This window comes from Pan troglodytes, chromosome 4 (genome assembly GCF_028858775.2).
Source record: "Pan troglodytes isolate AG18354 chromosome 4, NHGRI_mPanTro3-v2.0_pri, whole genome shotgun sequence".
Lineage (NCBI taxonomy): Eukaryota > Metazoa > Chordata > Mammalia > Primates > Hominidae > Pan > Pan troglodytes.
In genome coordinates this window covers 49,039,447-49,051,449 of record NC_072402.2, presented here as the reverse complement: position 1 = coordinate 49,051,449, position 12,003 = coordinate 49,039,447, and the positions used below count along the sequence as shown (strand labels likewise).

Genomic DNA, 12,003 nt, shown 5'->3' with positions numbered 1-12,003 from the left:
TCTATTAAATAATGACAGTGGTACACAACTGTGCTTTACTTTTTGAATACATGCCAGATATTCCGCCCTTATGTTTAGAGGAGTGCAGATCCCTCCTATAAGAAAAAAATACTAGGATCTGATATTATATGTCATTTCCTTTGTTTTACAAGGTTTCAATGCCAAATATTTTAGTCTTTTGATAATTGTTTAGTAAGTAGTGGTGAGTAAAGCCTCAATAAACAGGAAGTTACTTTGGTCAAAGTGTTATATTCCTTAATAATTATGAAATATTCTTTCAAATGAAAGATTCAGAATAAGTGAATACCTGAGTCCTTAGTTTATTATATGCAGGTTGATTTACTCTTTCAGATTATTTTTCTAACACAGGTAAACAATTTTTTCTGTCCTCAAGTTATAGTATATCTTTAGAAAATATACCATTAAGAAGTATACATAAAAATTTTGGTATCTAACAATGGAGAGATTAGTAGACATTGGAGCAGTAAAACAATATGAGCACAAATTCTTATATTGATCTTCTTCACTTACACTTATAACTAACTTCATAACTATTAAGACTCACTGCTTCGTTTCCAGAAAGAAAGACTCTTTCAGAAACTTACAGGAAGAACATTCTCAACAGACCTGTGTAGGGAATTTATATTCTTAAGTTTTAAATCGGCTTAAACTTTTCCTTCTATTGATCAGCAGGATTCTTTATTTCGTGCTACAAAGTTGTGAGATAGATAAGAGATTATGCCAGATTGTGCTCCTGTAATGTATGCTCCTTTTTAAAAGTAGAACTTAAAGTTAGACATGAAAATGACTTTTCAATGTGACATTTACTGTTTCTAATTTTAGTTGTTTAGTCTTACCTACCTAGCTTTATTCATTCCTAAAAATTTAATCTAAATTTTTGGTAATATTGCCACCAAGTGGTGATGATGCCTCATTCCCCAACAAATACAATTATTTTGCTTTGAAAACCATATTTGACTAATGAATTTTTCGATTAATATCAAAAACTTAATCGGCAGACCTAAAAACATACTTTGCCCATGTCTTTTTAAAAGCATGTTTTAAGTTATCAGGATATAATTTCATTCTTATTCATTAGTCCTTTTCATCCTTTATTCTTTTAGGGAAGAATACAGCTGTCTTCTTCTTTGTTACCACTTTGCCAATTGAGAAGTATCCCAGTGTTACATAAAAAGCCTTTCTCTTAGCAGTATTAGTTCATGAGCTACCACTAAGTTTTGCAAGCCATTTTCTAAAATGCTCATTTAAAATACTATGTTTTCTTATGAAACAAGTTTACATTTAAAATTTAAAAGGCAGTAACGAAGTTTCACTTTGTTCAATGTAAAACTTTAGCTCCGCCTTCAAAACACTATGGTTATATTACTTATTTAAATGTGGCCTGCACATCACTTCTCGGCCTTTTGGCTAAGATCAGGTGTAGTTAAGATCAAGTTTAGTATCTGTTCTCATCAGTAAATGTGGCCTATGTTGCAAATTCAAAACGTTATTTCTAAAATTTTGCTGTATCAAATAAACTACATCTCAAATTTGACAGGCATGCCAACCCATACCCATTTTGTTTTATTTTCTCTCCTAACCACAGCACAAATAATGACTTCTTAAATTGGTTACGACTAGCAATAATATTAGGTAGATGGTTCAAGAAAGAGACTTTCAAGAATAATGATGGGACTTCTTAAAAATGATCTTAACATTTTATTGCTGTCTATACTTATCATATATGTAGTGCAAATAATGGCTTCTGATGGTTATAAAGCATTCCTGAATTATAGACTACGGCTATACACTTGACATACCTGCTTTATATAACATACAGTAATATTTAGACCTAATACAGAAATTCAGCTACTAGGAAAATTCTAATATACTGTATATAAAAAAGCTCTCTTCTTAGTTTCCCAGGGAAGACTAGCACAGTCTTAACTAATGATTAGTGAAATAATACAACCACAAATAGTAACAGGAGCTTGAGAAAAATATTTCTTTAAAAATGAATCACACACAAACACCTACCATTATACATACATTATAATCAGGCACAATTTTTAAATTGTGTTCAGTTATATGCTAAGAATGTGCATTACAAAGTTTAGCAAAATTAGTGAAAAGGGAAGCAAGTTCACCTTAGTGTTACACTTTTTCTTCAATTAACTAGTAAACAGTTCAAGTTCTCACAAGCAATACAACACCTTTTTTATTTTTCACAGTTATTGAAATCAGTCAAATATTAAATAATTTAATTCGGAAGTATTATTTATGCACACAAACTACACCTGTAACAGCATGACCTTTTACCTGAAAAATAAAGGATGAAATATTACATTTATTTATTTACATATTGCCCATAATACTGATAGGCTTTTTTTTAATGCTTTGTTTTCTAAAAGTTATATTGTTTTTAAACAAAAATAGATTTGAAAAGAATGAACCACAACAGTGCTACCAAAAAGTCACATCTTGTTACCAGACATCACTGTCCTTACAATTCAACTAACAAGATTTAAGATTTAACTTCATCCTAATGTATCAGAACATTAAAAAAAACACAAAGTCTCAATGTACCTATTTAAATAAATCGTGCTTCCATAATAATAGAGTATTCTTTAAAAATGAAAAACAGTAAAGAGCACACATTTTTATTTACTCACAACACTGAATAATTAATGTAAACTTTTTGAATTTTTTTTTTCTTTAGACATTTTTCCTCTAGAGTAACTTTTCAAGGCCTTCTCATGAAGAGCCTTAAGTTTTATTGTCAAAATAAATGCACTTATTTTGGGAAACAGTTTGAAGTAAGTAATAAGCATTTGCCACTGTACTTACAACTTCTCTTGAAGTTTGCTTTCTATTTAGGTCACTAGCTTTTAAATAAAGCCAACCCTGGTTCTGCGTAACTTACTACATTTTACCTACAGTCATTCCCACAAAGGATGCAATATTATATTAGAAAGAAATATTACTTTAAATTTGTTGAAAAATAGAAGGACCAATTTAGAGCTCTGACCTAGGTTCAGTCCTGGAAATGGGTCTTTCATAAATTCAGATCCAATTACTTCCACAGTTTTATTACTGTTCAGTTTATTACTAACCTGACAAGCCTAATTGGGTAACATTTCACTCCCTCATTGTGTTTTATACAAAATGCTGTAGGAGAAAGTTAATAAAACACTATATAAAGTATTAGTTTTCTGTACCTTATAGTTCTTAGCATTAAAGGTGTTCTGTTAACTCTGAACATAAACATAAAGTAATCCTATTATCCAAATATGTAGTTTGGATTCTATTTCATTAAGCAACTGTCATTTCTACTACTAAATGCTGCCAACATTCAGTGAAAAGGCAGGTTAAAAGAAGAAGCTATACTTCACTTGCTTCACACAGAGGTCTCATTAGGCACTCAATTGGCTATTCTTTTTTCACTGAAAGAATAAACCTTCACTTACCCTTTCTCTGTGACTACCTCTTTCCCAGTATATTGGTCACATATTATCTGAAAAACTTAAATAACAAATATACTTTTTAAAAGAATGTATATTCAATAAGTTTCTATTTAATTCAATCTAATCTGCTCAATTAGAAATTTAATTCTGCCACAAAATTTTTTTAAAGCAAAGTACTGAATTCCCAATCCAAGATTCCTTTATATATATATATGCATCCTAAATTACCATCTTTTGAGATGTATAATTTCTTAAAACATACTATGTGCAAAGTTACTTTTAACCACAAAACTTCAAACAACTGCTGCCTTTAAAATCAAGCAACATCCAATACTCCAGCAGCTACAAGTTGCCGTGAGAGCCAGTCCAACCCTTCATACAGTCCCATACCACTTCGAGCATCACAGCCCTGAATATACCAGCTACGGCCACAGCATAATTTATGGAGACTGAGTAGTTCAGTGATTTCTTCTACTGACAGTGCTCCAGCAACATCCTGAAAGATATATACACATATTTTTTATCAGTCCATCCAAATTATAATTTTTCTAATTATCACCATTTATAGAGAAATTTGTTGACAGTGTTCTAACAGAAGCCTAAACAAAAAACCTAGATTCATCTTTCAGTAATTATTCTGAGATTAATAAGAATAGAAAAAATTAGTTTGGTTTAACTAATTTATATGTGTGTGTATGTATATATTTTGTAAGGCTAGCTTAACAATGAAATCAATAAAGGCCTTGCAACCTAAAAGGAAACATACTGCCTAAGTAATTTTTTTATCTTTTGAGACAGAGTCTCACTCTGTCACCCAGACTGGAGTGCAGTGACATGATCTTGGCTCACTGCAACCTCTGCCTCCTGGTTCAAGCGATTCTCCTGCTTTGGCCTCCCAAGTAGCTGGGATTACAGGCATGTGCTACCATGCCCGGCTAATTTTTTTGTATTTTTAGTAGAGACGAGGTTTCACCATGTTAGTCAGGCTGGTCTCGAACTCCTGACCTCAAGTGATCCACCAACCTCAGCCTCCCAAAATGCAAGGATTGCAGGCATGAGCCACCGCGCCTGGCCTGCCTAAGTGTAAGGCATCAACTTAAAAAAAAAAAATTAACACATAGAAACCTTAATAAATGGTTTATATATAGGGTTATATATTGAAGAGTTCACTACATTCCCACTCTGAACACCCATTGCCCCAACTTCCCAGGAGCAACCACCAGTTACAACATATTTTTCCAGAAAATTTCCATGCACACTCATGCAAAGAGACACAAACAGGAACATAGTTTAGACTTTCTATAACTTGCAGGGTTTTCTGTTTGTTTTTTACGTAAACATGTTGAAGATGAGTATCTTTCCATTATGAGCACAGATGGTCTGCATTATTTTTAATATCAGAATTCCCTTCCATTGTGTGGCTGCAACATAATTTAACCAGTCCTATACTGAATGTTCAGATTGAAGTTTTGTGCTTATGTGCTATTATAAATCCATATATATACACATACATACATAAACATACATACACAAAAATAAGTTGACATACATTTATGTATATTTGCAAAATTATCTGTAGGATAACCTTTGGATATCTGTCTACCAGATATATAAAGGTAGAATTGCAGGGTAAAGGACTTTGATGAGTATTGCCAAATTGTCCTCCAAGAAAATGTCTCAGTTTAATAACCCACGAACAGTGTTGACCAGGCGCAGTGACTCACACCTGTAATCCCAGCACTTTGGGAGGATGAGGCGGGCAGATCACTTGAGGTCAGGAGTTTGAGACCAGCCTGACCAAAACGATGAAACCCTGAATCTACTAAAAATACAAAAGTTAGCCGGGTGTGGTAGCAAGCACCTGTAATCCCAGCTACTTGGGAGGCTGAGGCAGGAGAATCACTTGAACCTAGGAGGGGGAGGTTGCAGTGAGCAGAGGTTGTGCCACTGCACTCCAGCCTGGTGACAGAGCAAGACTCAGTCTCAAAATAATAATAGTAACAGTTGTATATAAGTCTGAGGATTATAAAACACTTTCATCTTTATCTGATGAGCAGAAAACGGTATTTCACTGACTTATCTGCATGTCTTAAATATACCAGTTCTTAATAGTTTGCCTTTTTTATTAAGGGGAAAATTATTTATTCTTCATCCTACCCTTCCCCTCCCATGACATCTCCTCTGCTCCACTTCTACTCTCCTTCTGCCTCTACTTAAAAGCATCTCATCCTCCTAGAAAGGCTCAAGGTCTAGGAATCTTCAGCTACTCCCAGTCCTTCATCCTCCCCATTCAGTCACCAGTTCTGCCTCAAAGTCTTTTCCATCTGCCTCCGCCTTTCTATTCCTCTAATTCAGACTCTTGTTAATGCTCACTTGAATTATTTAAGCAATTTACTGCATCTCCCTGTCTCCAGTCCTTTGCCCTGATTCATTCTACCCCTAGAATTATAGTATTGAAACACTGATATGATCTTATTACCCACTAATCCAACATTTTGATGACTCCTCCTTGCTCATAGAATAAAACCTAAATTTCTCAGTCTAGCACTGTCAGACCTTTACAGCATGGCCTTGTCTGTTATTCTAAATTCTCTTCATCCTCTACTGAGACCTGACATATAGATCTGCTTGATGTTCCCTAAACTAAAAACATTCATGCTATTATCTTCTCTGTCTATAATGTTCTTCCTTTCACATACTGACTCAGCCTCATGCATAATTTCAACTCAAATTCTACATTTTACAATCTTACAACATGCCACATTTAGAACTACTTTCCTAATTCCTGTAACACTGTGTTACTGAAGTTACTTATCAGTCTTCTTTGTATTCAGATCTCTTATGTGTTCATATGCATACACAGGAGTTTCTGGTGAGCATTAACTACCTTATTTCTATTTTGTATACTCCCAGGTACCCAGCACAGCATTTTCACATAGATTGTACTCAAAATACACAGAAGAAACTATAAGTATCTATTGAACTGATTGTCTTCTGAAATATTTCCAGTTGCCTTTTGACATGCACAAAACTACTAAAATAAATATTCCAATATAAAAATGCATTACCTGTTTGTTAGCAAAAATCAGGAGCAGAGCATCTCGGAGTTCTTTTTCCGTTAACAACTTTGCAAGTTCGCTGTGTGCTTCACTAATTCTGTCTCTATGACTGCTATCTACAACAAACACAACAGCTACCCAAAAAAAAAAAAAAAACAAAAATAGTCACTTGCTAAAGTTCAGTAAATGAACCAAATATTTAATGATATCATTATTATGTTATGGTTAGAGTTTGTCTACCACCATTATTTTCACACAGAGGGTGCCTAGTATGGCAGGGGCACCTACAAATAATTAACGGTATGATTTCAAGTAGTTTACATAACTTCTCAGGTTTAGTTTCCCCATCTAGGAAAGGATTTACAACACTTGCTCTATCAAATGCAAATTGGTCTGTATATCAAATAACTTTTTACATAACGAATTTCAAAATATGCCTCATGATCCTCTACCTATGGATGCTACTTGTTCTTCGAATACTACTTTTGTAATATTTAGTCTTTGAATAAAAGACTAAAAGATAAAAACCATCACCATTTTTATTTCTCCAAAGTATTATGTCTAAGTTAACTATCTCCAGACTTTCAACCATTCCTCATATTCAAAATTTCATTTTTGTAGGGCACAGTGGCTCACACCTATAATCCCAGCACTTTGGGAGGCTGAGGTGAGAGGATCACTTGAGCCCAGGAGTTCGAGACCCCTGGGCAATATAGTGAGACCTTATCTCTATTTAAAAAAAAAAAAAAATTAGCTGAATGTGGCCGGGCGCGGTGGCTCGTGCCTCTAATCCCAGCACTTTGGGAGGCCGAGATGGGCGGATCACGAGGTCAGGAGATCGAGACCATCCTGGCTAACATGGTGAAACCCCGTCTCTACTAAAAATACAGAAAAATTAGCCAGGCATGGTGGTGGTCACCTGTAGTCCCAGCTACTCAGGAGGCTGAGGCAGGAGAATGGCGTGAACCTGGGAGGCGGAGCTTGCAGTGAGCCAAGATCGCACCACTGCACTCCAGCCTGGGAGACAGAGCAAGACTCCATCTCAAAAAAAAAAAAAAAAAAAAAAAAAAAAATTAGCTGAATGTGGTGGCATATACCTAGTCCTAGCTACTTGGGAAGCTAAGGTGGGAAGATTGCTTGAGCCCAGGAGACAGAGGTGACAATGAAATGCAATCATGCCACTGTACTCCTGCCTGGGCAACAAAGCAAGATTCTGTCTCAAAAAAAAAATACATTTTTTCTATTAATTATGGCTCATAATAATATCAAAAATCCCAAAGTAAAAATAATTATTCAGTCTCTCATCTTGGTGGAAAGCAGAATAACATACAGAATAAGCGGCATGAGCGTAAGCATTATGTTGGGGTCTATGAGGCAGAAGTGTAGAGTAAGACCCAAATGTGACTAAAACCTATGTAGAGTATAGATATGATATAATACGGTTTGGTCAAAAGCAAGCTACTGTAAGTTCTTCTGCAGGTAATAACTGTTTGTGAAAGAAATGTGGGAGTGGGGCTATAGTGAGATTATAATGGGATAAATGTTGAGTTTAACTGAATTCAGCAGAATCATACAACATAAATTCAACTCTATACCACTACGCTACCAGCAGTCACACCCATATAATACTGGTAATATACATTCTCTGTTAATAGAAGCAAGAGTACTCTTAACTGACTACGTATCTAAGCTACGTATGGTTTTTATTCTGTAATAATGGTATATCAGGAATAAAATAAAAGTATATATCCTAATCTTTCTACTTTCATTTTTTACAAGTTAAGAAACTGGCCACGGGTACTTAAGTATACAGTCAACGACTTAATCATAAGTATCAGCTTTGCTAGTTAAATCAGTATACTGAAAACTGTCATCCTAAAAATGTGAAAAATTAAATGTCATTTTTAACTCTCACCTTGAGTATTGAGGTAATAATGTTTCCACAATGGTCTTAATTTGTGTTTTCCACCTACATCCCAAATAGTGAATTTTAGATTTTTATATTCTACAGTTTCCACGTTAAAACCTGTTTTAAAATAAAAGTTACTTTTATACTATATTTGTATTTACAATGAATGACATATCAAACACAGACAACCCCCAGTTTATAATTGTGACTTATCAATTATCTACATGCAGCAATATCTACTGAAGCCTAATCAACCCCATTCCTACTCCTACATGGTGAATGTATACCTGTAACAGCTCCTAGCCCTCTAAACCTCCACCAAGGTCCTTAGGACCTTGGGATCCATGTACCTTCCAGCTCTGTTCCACTACTACCCCCCACCCCACACCCTCAGCCAGGATCACCAATCCTCTATTCCTTCCAACTGTCCCACCAATACTCTGTTTCTTCTTTTTATCCCCACCAACATTTCAATCCCATAGTCATACAATCTTGCATTTTTTCTCTGAGATGCTGATATCTTAGAGCCAGAAAAGAGCCCACCACCATGACAGATCAGTATCAAATAAGACCCCAAGAACTTGGCTGTAAGCTAGGGTTTGTCTATTAAGGTAAAAACCAATATTCATACTTACCAATTGTTGGAATGGGCTGCATGAATTCATCCTGTTTTAACTTAAACAAGATAGTAGTTTTTCCAGCACCATCCAATCCTAACGTAACGACCCGAATTTCCATTTTTGGTCCAATGTGAACTCGATTATCCTACAATTTAAATATTTTTAAATATCTTTGACATGCAGTTAGAAAGTAATAGCATTTAGCACCTTTATTATTTCTACATCTCCTATTCATTCCTCAATCATTGCAATCTGAATTGTATTCCTCAAAATACTGAGTCTGATCTCAAGAAGATGAACTCCTTCCCCATGGCTAAATCTTGCCTTAGTAAAACTGACCACTTTGTCTTTGTATAACAGAATATACATACCCACTTAATTTTCTCAGATTTTCTAACTCAAATGAATCCTCTAAATCTTAAACATGTTTTTATGCTATACTAAAAAAATCACAATAAGGCTAAATTAATTAAAATGAAAAAGTGCTGCTCAATTCCCAGAAATTTCTACTATGAATCTGATGTATATCCCTCCAGACACTTTCCATGCACATACTGGCCAACATACACAAACAAAACAAATTTTTTTTTAAAAAAGTATTACCCACACATTGAAACTAATGTGTTTCACTCAACAGTATATTATGGAATCCTATCAATACATATTGACCAACCTTTTTCTTTTAATGGCTTCTTTACATTTCATAAACCACAATTTAACTAAACCCCCAACTGATAGATTTTAGGTAATTTCTGATTTTATGATATTACAAATAATGCTATAATGAACATTTTTATATATTACTAGCTGCATGATTTCTCTGCTTCACTACTTTCATCTCATAAAAGGAGGATTAAAATAGTACAAAATTTACATAGGATTCTTGAAAGGATTAATTTTTAAGAATACATATAAAAGTCCTTACAACAGTTCCCAAAATATATGTGTTATTTTTGCTTACTCCTTTGAGCACTCTTTGCTTGGATTTTATGATACAAACTTTTCCTGGTTTGGTTTTATCCCATTTTTGGATGTTCCTTCTAATTTTTCTTTAATCCAGCTCTTAAATGTTGGTATTCTTGAGGGTCTATATGAGGCCTCCTTCTCATTCTACATATTTTCATTCTCTTCATGAGCTTTAATTACCATGTATATTATGGCTCCAAATCTATACTTAAGTCCAGTTATACACCTCAGAAATAAAACAATATATGGAACAGAACTACTTCTGTGAGAACTCTAGAGAACAGTTAAGAAACTACAGCACCCAGGCCATAAAACCAAGAAGGCATTCCAGTGAAAGGGGTAATAAAATTCGGGGCATTCTGTGCACTCATCCCTGCCCTTCCCCATATCCGACATAGTGAGGATGAGGTGCAACCAGGAGGAAACTACAAAATACTAGCAAACTGAATTCAACAACACATTAGGCCGGGCGCGGTGGCTCATGCCTGTAATCCCAGCACTTCGGGAGGCCGAGGTGGGGGTGAATCACCTGAGGTTAGGAGTTCGAGACCAGCCTGACCAACATAGAGAAACCCCGTCTCTACTAAAAATACAAAATTACCCAGGCATGGTGGCGCATGCCTGTAATCTCAGCTACAAGGAGGCTGAGGCAGAAGAATCACTTGAACCCGGAAGGTGGAGACTGCAGTGAGCCGAGATCGCGCCATTGCACTCCAGCCTGGGCAACAAGAGCGAAACTCCGCCTCAAAAAAAAAAAAAAAAAACACACATTAAAGGGATTGTACGTCATAACCAAATGGGCTTTATACCTGGAAGGCAAGACTTATTCATCATCAATCAGCATAATACACAGAATGACAGAAAAAAGCAGGTAATCATCTCAATAGTTGCAGAAAAAGCATTTAACAAAATTCAATACCCTTTCATAATAAAAACATTCAACCAACTAGGAATAGCAGGAAACTGCCTCAGTTAACATACACCATATATGAAATGCCCACAGCTAACATCATACTCAAAAAACTGAAAGCTTTTTCTCTAAGATAAAGAACAAGAAGATGCCCACAGAGCAATTAGGCAAGAAAAATAATAAAAGACATCCAAATTGTAAAGGAAGATGTAAAATTATATCTCTTCACAGATGACATGATCTCGTATGTAGAAAACCCTGAAGAGTCCACACAAAAAGACCTATTAGAAAGAATAAAGTCAACAAAGTTTCAGGATATAAAATCAACATCAAAATCAGTTGCATTTCTATACATTAACGATAAAAATCCCAAAAGGAAATTAAGGAAACAATTCTACTTAAAATAGCATCAAAATTATACTTTCAGGGATCATTTTTATAGTTTATGACTAAAGAAGTTTCTCTGAACATGTACAGAAAAAAAAGTTTAAGATACTTAGGAATAAACTCAACCAAGATGGTGAAAGACTTAAGATACTATGTTGGTGCAAAAGTAACTGCGGCTTTTGCCAGTACTTTTAATGGCAAAAACCACTATTACTTTTGCACCAACCTAATATGTAGGCATACACCTAACCAAGATGGTGAAAGACTTGTACGCTAAAAACTACAAATATTGCTAAAATAAATGAAGACATAAATAGACATTCCATGTCCATGGATTCAAAGACATAAAATATTAAGATATGAATAACAGCCCAGGTAATTTATATAGATTCAATGCAATCCCTATCAAAATCCCAATCATGTTTTTTGTGGAGATAGAAAAAATTAAGCTAAAATTTATAAGGAAGCTCAAGTGACCCTGAATAGCCAAAACAATTTTGAAAAAGAAAAAATTTTGAAAAAGAGGACTCACACTTCCTTACTTCAAAATATATTACAAAGCTAACGTATTGTTCTGTTTTTGCACTGCTATAAAGAAATACCTGAGACTGGGTAATTTATAAAGAAAAGTTTAATTGGCTCACAGTTCCACAGGCAGTACAGGAAGCATGATGCTGGCATCAGCTTG

At 34.8% G+C, this 12,003-nt stretch overlaps 1 protein-coding gene across 2 annotated transcripts in view; it reads right to left on the bottom strand.

Annotated features, from left to right (window-relative positions):
* Positions 1-1,704: 1,704 nt before the first annotated feature.
* The window catches only part of TRIM23 (tripartite motif containing 23), a 40,189-nt gene continuing 29,890 nt past the window's right edge, over positions 1,705-12,003 (bottom strand). The window contains exons 10-15 of one of the 2 annotated variants that reach the window (XM_063811177.1): positions 9,068-9,197; positions 8,439-8,549; positions 6,533-6,657; positions 3,855-3,960; positions 3,468-3,522; positions 1,705-2,319 (exon numbers count right to left, since the gene is read on the bottom strand). In XM_063811177.1, the coding sequence (XP_063667247.1) occupies positions 2,316-2,319; positions 3,468-3,522; positions 3,855-3,960; positions 6,533-6,657; positions 8,439-8,549; positions 9,068-9,197 (531 nt within the window). In that variant the 3' untranslated portion in view covers positions 1,705-2,315. Of the gene's footprint in view, positions 2,320-3,467; positions 3,523-3,560; positions 3,961-6,532; positions 6,658-8,438; positions 8,550-9,067; positions 9,198-12,003 lie in introns of those variants that run through there. The other variant, XM_063811176.1, reaches the window with a different exon arrangement.